This window comes from Lathamus discolor, chromosome 2 (assembly GCF_037157495.1).
Source record: "Lathamus discolor isolate bLatDis1 chromosome 2, bLatDis1.hap1, whole genome shotgun sequence".
Lineage (NCBI taxonomy): Eukaryota > Metazoa > Chordata > Aves > Psittaciformes > Psittacidae > Lathamus > Lathamus discolor.
The window spans coordinates 29,244,688-29,261,356 of record NC_088885.1 but is presented as its reverse complement, the minus strand read 5'-3'; the positions used below and the strand labels follow the sequence as shown (position 1 = coordinate 29,261,356).

Genomic DNA, 16,669 nt, shown 5'->3' with positions numbered 1-16,669 from the left:
AAAAGCTTAGAGTTCAGCTAAATGCACAGATGCATAAACTAAACACTTTTTACGCCTAAACCACTGTTTATATAGTAATGAGGATTTTCCATCAGTTTCTTCAGTTAAACAGTAGCAGTCTTTTTGCTGTTTAATGGAAACAAGGCAGTCTTCCATAAAAACATCAGATATATCATGTTATGCCCTTTTATCTTTTATATGAGTTCAGCATAGTCATAACCCTAACACACCAACATTTTAGCCTCCTTTCCTTTTAAATTTTTTCTAAGATTTGTGAAATGAACTGGGTCCAACTTTGCTTAAGAAGCAAGCTGGTATTTTGGATAATAGAGAAAGTCAATATCCAGTTTTTGGTTTTGTTTTCAAAGATGGAGAGAGCTTGTTTATGACTCTAGGAACATCTGCCAAATGCTTTAACACCAGCATAAATTAACTATTTACTTAAGCCCATGTTTACATCTGTGGAAGAAGCTATTGCTCCATGTTTTCAGTGCCCCAGAGGCCTATAAATCCCCTGAAAAACATTCAACAATGTGCAGTTATTCAAAAAGTACCATTTTTATAGGGTTGCACTCTACCAGAGCATGCTTAGTATAGCATCTACAGTCAATCCAAGCCTTAGTGACATTTGTTCTACTGGCTGGAGTCACTAGGGACTGCAGGAAGGAAGGGAGGTGCAAGTCATGCTAGCTGGACATTTTAAATAACCAGGCAGCAAGCAGAGTCATCCTGAAAGTGCTGTGTTGCTATGGAGCTCTCAGAAGAGTGGGAAAGACAGAGAATGAAGTTGTTCAATACTTTACCTTAGTCTTAACACTTTTTCACACAGCAGACAGTTCAGATCAGATGGTTCAGGTTTTCTTTTATATGAACAGAAACTACCAGCCAGTATATTGAACAGATGGTTATGCAAAGCAAACAGTCCCTTGTTCATAGATTTCCCCTTTGCCTCAAGATCCTGAGCAGGGATATGAGAGGATCAAAATCAGGGTGGCTATCAGTGGGTAAAAAGATTGGAAAAGCTCCTTTCTTGGCATTAAGGATTTTAAAAGCTGTGCAATTTTAAAATAAGATACCCTTGATAAAAATAGTAGAATGTCCAATCACCTTATTTAATTGGGCAGAAACTCCGTGACTGAGCAGTTTAAAATTAGGTGGAATAAAGTTTCATATTGAAAGGAGTAACACCCAGAGCTCGTGTCTAACTGCTATAACTCATTTTGTTGGAAAGCTGCAGACCTTTATTCCACTCCTTAGTATAACTCCTGAATTTGTGCCGTCTCTGAGCTGCCACATACTCTTTTTCAGAGCTGCCAGACCAGAGTTTAAGAGATATTTTTTTAGGTTCAGAGGGAGATTTTTCTACCTCCCCCTGCTCACCCTATTAGCACTGGCAAATGCAGTGTTCATTGTTGTTGCATGAAGTCCAGCCCTGGAATTGCTGGTTACTGGTGTATTCATGCTGCTGGTGCTGGCAATTCATTGTTGCTTTAAGTCTCTGCTTTTTAGAGTACACTCTTATCTCCTTCAGTAGGTATGATAATAATTTTATTGCTCTTTTTTCCTCTGTGATCTGATAGTCTCAAGTATTGCATCTACTGTTACTGCAGAGCATCCAGTCTTAGATTATATGGATAGGAAGAAGAGCAGAGAAATGAAACATGGGAAGAAGAGGAGAGAAATGAAAGAGTTATTTTCAGCCTTGCAGTATCTGAAGGGGGCCTATAAGAATGCCAGAGAGGGACTATTCCTCAGGGACTGTAGTAATAGGACAAGGAGCAATGGGTTCAAACTAAACAGGGTAGATTTAGGTTGGATATAAGGAGAAACTCTTTTCTCTGAAAGTGGTGAGGCATTGGAACAGGTTGCCCAAGGAACTTGCGAATACTTCATCCCTGGCACTGTTCAAAGCCAGGCTGGACAGAACTTTGAACAGCCTGGTCTAGTGGGAGCTGTCCCTGCCTGTGGCAACGGGGTTGGAACTAGATGATCTTAAGGTCCTTTCCAACCCAAACCATTCTGTGATTCTATATTTTAATTTCTTAGAGAGATGGAGTTCAACACTTTCAGAGTTGAAAGGGGGAAATGATGTTTTAACTTCAGTCTGCCTACCATTACTGGAGGTGACAACTGATCACAATAGAGAATGTGGGGACAGGTGGGGGTTGTTTTACAGAAGAATTAAATAACCTTGTTTTTTTTTTTTTTGGTGTTATAACTTTTAGTACGGAGAAGAAAGTTTTACCTACCCAACTTGTATCTTCAATTGTAATGAATGTTTCTTAATTTTCTTATCCCAGTAGAGGTAAGTATTTAAAATGAGCTTTTTTTTTAAAGAGTAAAACAAATACTGTTTGGGATTGCAGAGCATATATAGGATTTACTGTGCTTTGACATGCATTTCAGTAGCATATTACTTGAATAGGAGGGCCCTTCTTCTCTAGCAAGTTGTGTGAGGTGAATGATGGAAAAGTCCGGCCATGTTATTTAACATTTGTGTGCCAAATGGACTCTCTTATTTGGGAAAATTAAAGTTTCTACTTTTGCATTAGTTTATCAATCACAAAAAGACTTTCCATTACTGAAAAGGAGCTGAAATGAAGGTGGGGATAAAATGACCTTTTTATTTGACTAATATACTGTGGACTTGTGGTTTAAATATTGGATGGTCTTGAGTTTTAAGGGATTCTTTTCCATCTTTTTATTTTTTTTTCCTAAATATATATCTGTTCCCAAAGGGCTGAGACCTGAACTTTATGTACACACTGATGTGTTTGCAAAATGAGGCTTTTACTACTGTACTTTTTCTTTCCAAATTAAAAATAAAGACAATGCAAGGAACATCAAATACTTTGGAAGTAGAAGTCCATTTTAAATGTTTAAAGGGTGCTTAGACCTCTTAGTTACTTCACTTGTAGTCTCTCTATATCATGTAAAGGGGACAGTACAAGTATGGCATAAATGTTTGCCCTCTCAAAAGCTATACTTGAACCCATAGCTGATGTGACCTCCCCTCTTAGATATGTAGTATTTTCTTGCACTCTAATCTTAAAGTAATAGGAAGTACTCCAAACAATTATGTTACAGCTTTTTGCTCACATCAAAGTTGAAGCCATTTTTTTTATTGTACCCTGCCAAAAGCTTTCTATTATGAGTCACAAACTTTAACTGTAAAGGTTTGATCATTAGCAATCAAGAAAATACGCTAACTGAAAAGCTCTCCTAGACTGTAAATAGATAAATAGATTTAGCAGCGAACTTAAACCTGCACTGTTAGATTTTATTTCTTTTACAGATATGTTTCCTTTACCCAATATACTATTCAGAGAACTATTTTGGTTTTCTGTTTAATTACGTGGCCGTTTCCCATCCCTTAACAATTGTACTATGGTTTGAAAAAGGAAGTTGTGTTAGCTGCAAACATGACAAATCCTTTGGGTGTTTTTAATGTATTCTGCCATTTATGATAATAATTTGAGAAAACACAAAGAAAGGAAAATGTGGCATGCTGCTAAGGAGGAGAAATTGTAAGTCGAAACCAGCTGATAAGTCAGAACTTCTAAAGTGGTCTTTAGGAGGTTTTTTACCTACTATTAACAGATAGTAACAGTTTCAAGTGAAAAATGAAACTTTCATGATTGGCCTGAAAGCCAGTGGTATAAATAGTTTAAACATCTGAAAACTTTTATTTTATAGGCCCTTTTATTTTGGTTTGCTGTGAAAGACAGGTAATTCCATTTAATTGTATGTGGGAAAGTATTTTCCACTGTTTTTCCATTTTCATAGTTAGTGTTATGCTTTAGCACAATGTTTTAAAGTAAACTGTGAATGAAACTGTAGAATACATCCAGAATAGCAACCCTGTTTAGTAGGAGAGCGTGTGTGTGTGTGTTTTTCTGTTCTTAAAAAAGTCTGGGTTATCTACTCAGGTATGTTATGAGCACAGCTGAGCCTGTTGGCTTCATTTTAATGCCTTCTTAGGGATAACAAGATTTACAAAACATGTCACTAAAACATATGCAGGCATATGCATTTGCAAAGAAATCTATGATATTTCTTAAAAACCTGGAAAGGGATTATATTATGCCTCACGCTGAAAGCTGTAATGCCACACTAGCTGAGCCACATCTGACAAGAGCAGCCACCAAAGAAGGGAATGACCACATGAAATTCCTTGTGAGGAGCCTGGCACTCATCAAGACTGTGAAATAGAATGTGATTTGTGATTCTGCAATTCTGCAAGATGCTCCGTCTCTGGAGAGGTCAGTTATGAGTTCTTCAAGGGGCAAGTTTTAGAAAGAGTGAAAAGAAGATGAAGGGAGAAAGGGCATGCTAACATGGGACTAAGCAGAAATACTGGATGCTTTTTGATCCAGACACTGGTGTTTTTCTGTCATGTGTCCAACATGTATAAATTTTTCATTACATAATTAAGGAGTTCCAAAGAAATCTGTTCCATGATGAATGGAAAAAAAGAAAATTAGCCAGTGTAACACACATGGAAGAATTACACTGAAAAAATACCACTGTGAAATGGCTGCCTGTTTCCTGGAGCAGCAAAATAATTCTTAGAAAGAGTTAAAGTAGAATTGTTGGTGCCCATTTTTGTTTTCCTTTGTGCAACTGTATCATGAAGAACTGCTTTGGAAAGATGGGTGAGTGAGGCAATATGGAGCCCTAAAGAAACTCCAATTGAATTAAACTTCTGTAAGTGTTTCAACTTTTATTGCTTGGTATGGAAAACTAAAATCCTGGATTCTTTGGCCGATGCACAAACCATTTTTTTTGTTCAGACAGAAGCTCACGCAATTGCAATAATTTTTTTTTTTAAAAAGCAAAATTGAAGTTTGACTGTAAGTTCTGCATGTATATTTTTAGAAAATATATATGTAGGAGCCTAAGAAAATACTTTTCTTTAATCAACTCAAGTCTCATGATCTTACACAAATTAAGCTGGAACTTATAATGGGATCAAAATAATCTCTGACAATCCTAGTGACTAAGAAGCTATTCCATTGAAATTCTTGAGCTTGCCCCAGCTTTCCCACTGTAATTTGGGGAAGAACTTGGCTTATCCTTAGAAACTGGCCCAAACGGCATACTCTTTTTTAGTTCATTAGCTCTAGGGAAGGTACATACTGTGGCACAATGATGTGGTTTGTTACAAGATCTATAAGAATTACTATAGATTCTGACTTTTAATGGATTTTTAATGTAATGTCTGATGTGTGAGGAGCAAGGCCAATGGCACTGTCTATATAGAGCACATCAGCTAAGGAAGAAAGAGACCTGAAGTCTGGGAATTACACCCTGATGTCCACAAATTTTGGGTAAGGTGACTATAGTGGCTGCGTGAAAAAATGGAAGTCTATTTGCATAGGGATAAAACACAGCAATTAGTATTTGGTAATATAAAATGAAGATTTATTGTAATGACATCTGAAAACTAAATAATTGAGATCTTTACATGGACTAACCAAGTCTGTAACATCTCATTAAAAGTCTTTTACTCGCAGTGTCAAAGAATAATATCCACAAGGTCTGAACCTCTTAAGCAACAGAATTATTAAGCAAGAGCTGACTGATATTTGGGAAGCAAACATCGCTAGTCCTACGGTGGAATGTACTGCTGCTTTAAATGCAGGGGACTCAATGTAAATTTGAGAGCATATAAAAGGAGTTAATATAGAAACGAGGTTTATAAAATGCATTGCTTGACATATGTTGCCATTCTCACTTGACTTTGGGTTCTTAACAGTGGCATTCTGGCTTGACAGAGAAAAAAATATAATATAATTACTTTGATTATATTTAAATTCTAAATAGCACATGCAGGATACATCCAGAGTGCATTTTTTATCACTGAAGTATTTTAGGTTTTTCTTTCTTTTTTCTCAGACACGAACTAAATAGTACCTTTTGTTAAACCTGAGTCCCAGGACACTGCATATATGGCTGCTTTAGCATTTTTGGCAGGTCAAGCTTCGAAAAGTAAAAATGAAAAACTAGAACACACCATTTTAGGGAGATAAGACTTGTTGAGAGGTGATTTATATAAGTTCCCTGTGTCATCTGTTTTTTTCACTTCTTAAGCAACCACTTCTGTATAGTTTGTAGTGCTTTAGATCTTTCATGTATCATCTATGCAGAAAAAAACCCCTATTTTCCTAATTATTTTTAGACAATAAAGTAGAGCCCAAAGGGGTGTTTTAATGCCTCCTTGGAGTTCCAATACAGCTGCTGTCCAGGGAAGGGCTTTCATCAGACCATTGATGATGATATCTGAGGTACGCAGTGTTTGGAGTGGATTTGGTCACTCTTCACTAGGCAAGAGCCTCTGTGGGAGATGTCTAGGAGGTGAGACTCAAGAAAGGAAAGATTATATAAACTCCTATCTCAGCTCCTGTTTTCTCCACTTGGATGTTTTTGTTCCAAGAGGTTTCTGCATGGAAATTTTTTTGGTTTAATTTTGTAGGTTAATTCTTACTGAGAAGGACTCACCACTAATCTAAGAGGAGATGGTGCTGGCAGCTCTCACCTTCATTTAATGAAAATATTCTACATGAAAGTAAATTATAAAAATGGTTTGGTAGGCAATCATAATGTGTATGTTATTTGATGCTGCATGTAAAAGATGCATCTCCAGAAGTCAAAATGGGAATTATAAGTCCCACCAGTAAAGTCCTATTAAAACACAGCCCATAAAGATCCTTTACAGGAAAAACTGCAGCTCCTTTCCTAACATGAGCCATAATTATACAAACATTCCGTATTGAGAGTAGTGCCTCCCACATGAAGATCTACTAACTAGTGTAATTATTCATATACGATAATTCATATGCTGCCTTCCATACTTGCATGGTTTGAAGAAGAAATTACATGTACATGATATATCATTAGATGGATCAGATGACATGGTAGAAGCACATCTTTTCCAGCATAGGTATCTTCAAGAACCTGCAGCATTAGCTATCATAGTGTTATGAATCAGTGTTTCTGATACTGCAGTTTAATTCCTAGACTTGTACTTTCAAGACGCAGTAATAACAAAATGTTGGCACCAACCATGAGTAGCTAATGGTTTAGGATGGAATATAGTCTGTTTCAGAATATCCACAGGTTTTGCTATGCCAGTTCATGCTTTTTGGGGGAGTGGATATGAGGCTGTTTTAAATTGTTAATTGTCACAGCTGGGTTAGAAAGTATTTACTCGATAAGCAAATGGAAAGAAGGATTCATGTAATTTTGATATTGTATTCATGCTACTGTGCTGCTTTGCCCATATGCACATGCAGACTTGTGAATTACAGAAATGGCAATGCTGTTTGTTTCAGTTTTCAAAGGTTCTCTAAACGCATTTAGTGAATTAGACCTCCAGAAATACTTTTAATGGCATTCTCAAAAGAGGCACTCAGCTTGAAGACGTTCAATGATTTGGAAGCATACTTTTAATTGAGAAAAATATTTTCAGAATATTACTTAAATTACTGTAAAGTGAAGGAAAATTAAGTCTAAAGCTTTTGATTGTGTAGTTTCAACAGGTGCAAATAAGAGTAGTAAGCATAGCTATCTAGATTTAACTAATTTTTTGGTACAAAGATTATACTCAAAAGTAGGGAATAAGGATTTAAATTAGGATCCCAAAAAGCAATGTACAATATTTTGGACACAACGTAAGTAATTAATTATGTATTAATTCTGAGCAACTTTGACTCGAAAATTTAGAAAAAAATGTCATCAAAAAACTTCATAGTATTCTCTATTACATGTCAAAAATGTTTGAAAGCGACTGTTTCTGGGTAAATCTTGCTCTCACATGTAGTTGCTGGTAAAACAGTAACAACCATATGGAGCCCTTTATGCCAGCTTCTTGCTGGTGTAAAGTCTCAGGGAACAATTTCATTTTGTCAGAAAATATAATTAACTCTAAAGCATCAGAAACAACTAGTTAGACAATTCAGCTGTATGCCAGCAGGTAATTCTGATGATTAAAAATTATAGCGGTCATCTTCATAAGATCCTTTTGCAGCTGTAATAGCACAAAGTTGCTTATTTTCTTTATATGTGTGTTTCAGATTGATGATATTTTTCTAGATTATTGCCCTGATACTGAAGTACTTTTCCTTAAATTCATATTGCTAATATCTTGAAGAAAAAAAAAAGTTATTTTGCATTGTATCACATATCATTGTTGGGTCGTATTGACGTATAGTGATTTAAACAAATGTAGAGGAACAAGACCAGGTTAGACAGAACCTTGGGCAACACAATCTAGTGTGAGGCATCCCTGACCATGGCAGGGGGGTTGGAATTAGATGATCTTAAGGTCCTTTCCAACCCAAACCAGTCTGTGATTCTATGAAATGTTCTTTTACACAACATTCAACTACTCAGAAGTAACAAGCATTTTGCATTGATCACTTTGTATAGATTGCTTTATTTTAAAGAAAATAACCATGTAGTAGTTCTCTGCAAACACTTGAATGTCCTTTATAGGAAGGCATGCAATTAAGAACATTTAATTTAACTTAACCATAACCTTATAGTGAAATAAACTTAGAAATAGGTCATTCATAGTAGGGTCTTTCTGACAGTAAGTGTTGGAAAATGTGAGTGAAAGTTGAAAATCTGCACATCGAATAACATCTCTAGTGGTGAAATTCTGATAGCCTTTTTATCATGAATCAGTCATGGTTATTGTCAATACTCACTCTCAGTATGAATGTCAGGATCTGAAAAGCATCTGTAACTACCAATAGAACACTAGCAATATCTGGCTTATTTTTTTTAAGTTTTTGTCTGGGATCTTACATTGCTGGTATTAACTGCAAACTCATTTCTGTCTGAGAAATGAAGGTACATTGGCTATTGACCTAATCCAAGAAAAAATAGCATATGGTTCTTGTACATTTTGTCAGTAATTCTGACGCTACCCAGTTAGCAGCAGATTTTTGTATCATGGTTATTCTGACCAGTCTCTTTTCCCTCTCCTGTGACCAGTCTTTTTTTGCCTAGGCATGTATGAATTAAAAGCAAAAATACCAAAATTACCAGTTTTCATATTCTACACATAGAACTTAGATCCTGAGTTTGCTTTGTATGCTTCATCTCTCAACAGTGTGAAGAGAAGGAAATAGGAACTCTGGTGGGACAATACAAATGTTTGGATTAACAGCAATCCTTTCCTTAGATTAAAGTAGGAGTAACTTTTGAGGGTGGGGAATTGTGCAATTAGTAATGATCTCTTTTTTTTTTTTTATCAAAAAAAATAAAAAGAGCTACTATTAAACTCAGGGAAAATCTAGGCCTCCAAAGATCTGTAGAACTGTCATTTATAGCTTTGAATGCCCTTCCAAATGCTACCATCTACATGAGTTACCAATGAGCATTTCTGTCTAACAGGAGATAAAGGTGGCGCTTTCTGAAAACTGATAAAAGCTGTTCCGAGGAAGAAGTATGACCTGCATCCCTCAAAGCAGTGTTTAACTGCCTACATTATTTGACATTCAAAGAACAAAGGTTTGAAAAAAAGAGACTGATAAGGTACTAATACCTGCATGTAGGCTACATCTTCTGAGAGTGTGCCAGAATTTGTCTGGGAGAAGGGAGAAGACAGACAATATAGATTGCTGTATTTTTCATCAAGTGATTTGTACCATCTGTATATATTTTACATGTGCCTTTTGAGAGGCAAGCAGTGTAACTCAGATCCCCCCAGGCTTTGTTCTTTGCCTCTACACCTACCATTTGGCATCAGATATAGCCAGTAGAAGAAAACTATGGTTGTTGGGACTTTTTTCTTGTTTTAGTTGCAACAGCTGCAAAACAGATGTAGGCTTACATGAATTCTGCCAAAAATCTCTTCCAAGTCTCCCACCCATTTGCTACCAAAGAAAAGCTAGTCAGGTGATACGAACAGAGACCTTAAGTTCAGAAAGAGATGGGAGCTCCCAGTCCTGGCTCTATAAAGGCTTTTAAAAAGAAACAATCCGAAAACCTAGTTTTACCACTTTGGAATTTAAACCAACCACAATTTCTAAAATTACTGTTCCAAGTAGTATGATGTCAATAGGAAATAAAAGGCAATCTGTACATGAAGCAGAGCAATGTTGCTGCAGAAACAGTTAGATGACAGCAATAGTTCATAACTGGTGTTCACCTGACTGGCATCTAGGTCTTTTTATAGATAATTTTCAATATCTCAAATGCATCAAGCAGAATACTATTGTCTTGCTGGCCAGATATTTGCTGAAAGATTTATTAGGATTTGATTCTGTTGCATGGACCTCAGTATTAAGAGGCAGTTAGATTTCTGTGTATCTGTCTCAGGTTTCTGTGTACCTCTTCAACTTCTGCTTTCAGCAATATTGGAACATATCATGTGGGGTTTTTTCAAAGTATCTTGACTATTAAAAATGCATTCAATGACATTCATAGCAAATAAAAAAAATCTGAAACTTTTCCACTGTGTCAGTCTGCTGATGAAATCATACTGCTGACAAAACTGTGGCTGCCAGGCACTTACAATCCAGTGTTGATTTAAAGGCAGAAAAATGCTGCTCATGCAGCTACATTTCCCTTTCCTTACATCAGTATTCCAGGAACCTGGAATTTAGATGCTAACAGCATTTGTAAATTGGGAACTAAGAACCATGAGTGTTAACCTGAACAATGACTTGGCTCCTTATGATTTTACTGGCTGTACAGTAATTCTGTTTTCCTTCTGGAACCACCTGCTTGCAGAAAAATTGTGTTACAAGTCTTCGTCACTTACAGAGATCAATGTCTTCCTGAACGACGCCTGGATGGGTACTCCTGAATTTTTTCTCTTTGACCATTCATGATAGCAGCAGCTGTCAAGGTTTTACACCCTTGAACCCACTTTCCATTGCATTTTCAGGCTTATGTCTTCTTTTCTAGTATTTAATTTTCAGTTGGGAGTCACTGTCATCTGCAGGTGCTAATGCTTATTTAAGGTCATGGGCTTTAGTCTGGAAACCCGTGAGCCATGGATCTTACAGCAAATACTGTCATGGGAAGACTTCTTGGCTCATGGCCGCACACACGCACAGGTTTACCAAGACAGTTAGGAGGACTTTAGCAATGACTTTCATGAAATACTTTTCTGTGTTGCATTGCAGATAAGGAGTATCATCACCCACCTGCTTTCAAACCTGTATGAAACATGGTGGTATAAGAACAGAAAGTCTGAACGCTCAGAAGAATGTTTTATCTCTCTTCAGCGATTCATTGGAATGCTGATATAGGGGTTTAAGTATTTAAGTTCAGGTCATATACACAGCATTTGGACCATATAATGAGAGGGCAGATGAGGAAATTTCAAGGAAGAAAGGTAATGTGTCCATGACCCTACAATGAAAAAATGTGGAGAGAAGTCATTGTGACTCTACTTTGCCAACTAGTACGAAACAAAAAAGGTGAACTTCTAGATTTAAGGTGATTTTGATCTGTAAAGTTTTCTATGTTGAGTTGGATAATAGACCTTGGCCTAGCACTGTAGTCAATGGGTATGCCATCTATTGGGGTCCTATCTGAGATAATCTTACTCCAGCTGAGCAGTTCCCAAACCAATCAAGGTGAATACCTTCAATCATACAACCAGCAGTATGCTGCATTTTTGAAATAAGGTTCCTTGTGTCATGTCAGCAAAATTTGAGAGGTTTGGTGATTTGAAGCCATTATCTAAAACCATTTAAAATTAATGACTATAGCGCTGAGTCAAGCATCAACAGTTCTCACTAAGAAAAATAAAGGTTCCCTTCCCAAGCAAGAGAGTGACTGACAGAAAGTGAAAACATTTTATACCTTTATAAAAGCAGATAGTTGACTGTAGTTTTGAAATCAGACTCACTGGCCAGTTGGACAGTCTCAGGCGTGTTGATGATTCGTCTGACGCAGAGTCCCAGAGAATGATTTTTTGTGAGCCTGTTCAGTTGGATGTTGATCCAGGTTTGTATTTAAATCAGCACCTGAAGTGTGAATTAATCTGTGAGATTTTTAACATGGCTCATGAGGCCAGATTTTGAATAATGATACTCCTACTGATCTCCTGCTAATTTTGAATTGGTAGGTGTTGTATCATACCCAGACTTATAAATGTCTGGTCTATTTTTGGTGGTGTTTTTTTTTTTCTTTCCACATTTTGGTGTTTTGTTTTTTTTTGTGTTTTTTTCCTTGGGGGGGGGGGGTGGGGGGTGGGGGTGGGGGGAAGGGTCTTCCCCCCCCCCCCAATTTCTTGTCTTTTCATTTAACTAAACAGACTTCACTGGCAGTAACATAATGACTGTCTTTGAGTTCAGTAGTTGGTCTCAGGAGCAAATGCACCCATTTCTGAGAGTAAAAAGAATTAGGAGGGTGGTAATGAAACTTGCAGCAAATCTCTGATTTTGGCCAAAGTATTCCTTAAGTAAGGAGCTGTAGTGGTAGAAAATTTTCTGTACTTATACCAGCTGTGGCATAACATCCCTACCTGCACCGCAGTGTAAGAGAAGATCCCATTATCACATGGGATGTGCTCAGTGATTTCTTTTCGACGTGTGTTGAATTTACAACACTTTGTCTGTTTCCTTTTCCTGAAAGTGTACCTGAACTAAACCTTAAAGTGTATTCTTTGAAAGAGAGCTTTGGTTTAAGTGCTTTGGCACTTTGAAATAGTGCTTTGGCTTAAGCTTCATTAACACTAGTGAAGTGATAAGAGAGAGATTCTTGAAGTATTACTCATTAAGACACTAATCGAATGATACACATCCTGTACTGGTTGGATGCACTGAGAGTTGCCAGAAGGGGGAAAGATTTGAAGCTCTGCAGAAATTTGACAAAGAACTGTTAGGAAATGAAACACTGCAAGGTTTTAAGCTAAAGTCTGACATCTGTGAATGAAAGCAGCAGCTCACATCAGTCAGAATTACTGCTGCTTTCCTGATATACAGTAAAGAATCCATAGATATGAAAGCAAGGATACGTTTCCGAGAAAGCAAGTTTGAAGAATGTGACTTAAGCATGTTGTTATCTTTGGGCTTACTGCATTTCCTATTTAGCTGTAGACTTATCATTAATTCCATTTTTAATTTATTTATTTATTTATTTATTTTTTTTAGATTCGCAAGAAGGAAACTACAAGTCAGAGGTCAACAGTAAACCCAGGAAGGAAAGGACAGCTTTCACCAAGGAGCAAATCAGAGAGCTAGAAGCAGAATTTGCTCATCATAACTATTTGACCAGGCTGAGGCGATATGAGATAGCAGTAAACCTTGACCTCACTGAAAGACAGGTATGAATGCAGAATAATGAGATTTAAATGCTTGCCCAATATTTAGCAGTGGTAGAGCTCTTCTCTGTGTTACTAATAGGTATATATGTATATCAGATTGAATGTTCATAGCAAAATGTTATAAAGGTATTATGTCTATGCAATTTATATTTTCATATGTACCAGCTACTGAATAGTTTCATCTAGTAGGCAAAGATGGAACATAAAAGTATGAGAAATATATCTGTTTAACTGGTGCACATCCTTTCTAATCTGTCCACACTGATCACAGAATCACAGAATCCCAAGGGTTGGAAGGGACCTCAAAAGATCATCTAGTCCAACCCCCCCACAAGAGCAGGGTAACCTACAGTACATCACACAGGAACTTGTCCAGGCGGGCCTTGAATATCTCCAGTGTAGGAGACTCCACAACCCCCCTGGGCAACCTGTTCCAGTGCTCTGTCACTCTTACAGTAAAGAAGTTCTTCCTGATGTTAATGTGGAACTTCCTATGCTCCAGTTTACATCCATTGCCCCTTGTCCTATCACTGGATATCACTGTAAAAAGCCTAGCTCCATCATCCTGACACCTACCCTTTACATATTTGTAAACATTGATGAGGTCACCCCTCAGTCTCCTCTTCTCCAAGCTAAAGAGACCCAGCTCCCTCAGCCTCTCCTCATAAGGGAGATGTTCCACTCCCTTAATCATCTCTGTGGCTCTGCGCTGGACTCCTTCAAGCAATTCCCTGTCCTTCTTGAACAGAGGGGCCCAGAACTGGACGCAATATTCCAGATGCGGCCTCACCAAGGCTGAGTAGAGGGGGAGGAGAACCTCTCTTGACCTACTAACCACTCCCTTTCTAATGCACCCTAAGATGCCATTTGCCTTCTTGGCCGCAAGAGCACATTGCTGGCTCATGGTCATCCTCCTATCCACCAGGACCCCCAGGTCCCTTTCTCGTTCACTACTTTCCAGCAGGTCAACCCCCAACCTGTACTGGTACATGGGGTTGTTCTTCCCCAGATGCAAGACTCTACACTTGCCCTTGTTAAATTTCATCAAGTTTCTCCCCGCCCAACTCTCCAGCCTGTCCAGGTCTCGCTGAATGGCAGCACAGCCTTCTGGTGTGTCAGCCACTCCTCCCAGTTTTGTGTCATCAGCAAACTTGCTGAGGGTGCACTCAGTTCCCTCATCCAGGTCATTGATGAAAATATTAAACAGCACCGGTCCCAGCACCGACCCCTGAGGAACTCCACTAGTCACAGACCTCCAGCTAGATCCTGTGCCATTGACCACAACTCTCTGCCTTCTTCCTTTCAACCAGTTCTTGATCCACCTCACTATTTGATCGTCAAGCCCACACTTCTTTAGCTTATCTATGAGGATGCTGTGGGAGACAGTATCAAATGCCTTACTGAAATCAAGAAAAACTACATCTACCGCTCTACCATCATCCCTCCACCTAGTCACTTCCTCATAGAAGGCTATAAGGTTGGTCATACATGACTTCCCCCCCATAAAACCATGTTGGCTGTTCTTAATGACCTCCTCATCCTTGATATGCCTAGTGATGGAGTCAAGAATAAGTTGTTCCATCACCTTTCCAGGGATGGAGGTAAGGCTGACCGGTCTATAATTACCCGGGTCCTCCTTCTTGCCCTTCTTATAGATTGGTGTGACCTTTGCCATCCGCCAATCCTCAGGCACCTCGCCCATTTCCCACGACTTACCAAAGATGATGGAAAGTGGCCTAGCAATGACCTCCGCCAGCTCCCTCAGCACCCGTGGGTGCATTCCATCCGGACCCATCGATTTACAGATGTCCAGATTGCATAGCTGATCCCTAACCCAATCCTCATCTACCAGAGCAAACTCCTCCTTTGTCCTGACTCCTTCTGGGGCTATAGAAATCCGGGGCCCTCGGGGAGAGTCTGCAGGAGTAAAGACAGAGGCAAAGAAGGCATTCAGCACCTCTGCCTTCTTTATATCCTCTGTCTCCAGGGCACCCACTTCGTTCAGCAGTGGGCCTATATTGCCTCTTGTGTTAGTTTTATTTGCTATGTATTTGAAGAAGCCCTTTCTATTGTCTTTAAACCTTTAACTGATGTCGCTGAAGAAGTGGTAGGTCCCAAATACTGCATGCACAAGCAGTTGATTTGCCTGCATGCAACAAATATGAGCATCTTGTTTTAGTCTATTAAATATATGCAGTTGCCATTTGTCCAGAATTTCTGAACATCCTGTTTCCAGATGGCAGTAAGAATGGAAACACCAGCAAAACTGGAATACAGGCATTTTTAACCACTTTATCTTACCCAGTGCTGTGAAAACAGAGAAGTTGATGGAATTTCTTATCACTGTTATTGGTTTCCTGCTCACCAAACCCTGGTTCGGGAGACAGTTCTGCACATGCTCAAGTTTCACCATGCATGTTGTCACATTGGCTTGTAATGGAAATATTCATGTTAGGCATGTACTGAACTGTTTCAGGATCTCGTCCCTAACCATTGAATAGGTAGTAAAATCACATTTCAAATAATAATTACATCAACATACAGATTTAAAAAATGTGTTTAATAAAGACGTTTAGAATACTGTGCTCAAATACACCAAATCTGATGAAATATTACCCACAGTTTTATCATAAAAATTGAAAGCTTTTTGCCCACTGATAGATAGTTTTCCTTTCTTCACGAATTAATATTAGATTGAGGGATTGCTTTAGATACAATCAGTAAGATCACAGAATGATCGTGGTAGAAGATGATGCTGTATCTGAAGATATATTCAAGGGAAGGTATAAAAATAGCACCATGATTTGTGAATTCTAGATTTGAGAAGCTTTGCAATTTTGTTGCGTTTCATTAACACCGACTACAAGTAAACACCTCAGTGAAAATCAGTTATTTCTATACATATGAACACACATTTACTCACACAAGCAAATGAAACAGTTTTTTTTTTTCTTTGAAGGCTTCTAGAGAATGGCTATCTCTTCCAGCTTGTCAGAAGCAGCCAGTGATTTCTCTTGTTCTACTTCAACAAGTTGCCAGGTTCCAATGCAGTAATTTTCAGTTACTTAAATGTATTGTATTTGTAAAGCACACCATTATGTATCAACTGATAAAATTTGGCATTTTTCATTTACACTGATTAAGGTAATCTGAGATGATTAGATTAACTTTCGCACTTTATTTTGACAGCTAAGGAGAGGACAGAAGAATTACTAACTCAGTGTGAAAGAATACATTGAAAAATATATATCTGCCTGTCAATTTGATGTGAATCGGTCAGCTGAATTCAGAAAACATATCCCCATGTTTAATAATGGTGAATTTAGCCTGGAATTTAACTATTCTCCCTGATAAATTCTTTATTCTTCAAAGAAGAGT

The 16,669-nt window shown here is 38.0% G+C and overlaps 1 protein-coding gene across 1 annotated transcript in view; it reads left to right on the top strand.

Annotated features, from left to right (window-relative positions):
* MEOX2 (mesenchyme homeobox 2) overlaps positions 1 to 16,669 on the top strand; it is a 55,594-nt gene that overhangs the window by 26,455 nt on the left and 12,470 nt on the right. Inside the window, exon 2 of the mRNA XM_065666246.1 lies at positions 13,119 to 13,291. Within this exon, the coding sequence (XP_065522318.1) occupies positions 13,119 to 13,291 (173 nt within the window). The remainder of the gene's footprint in view (positions 1 to 13,118; positions 13,292 to 16,669) is intronic.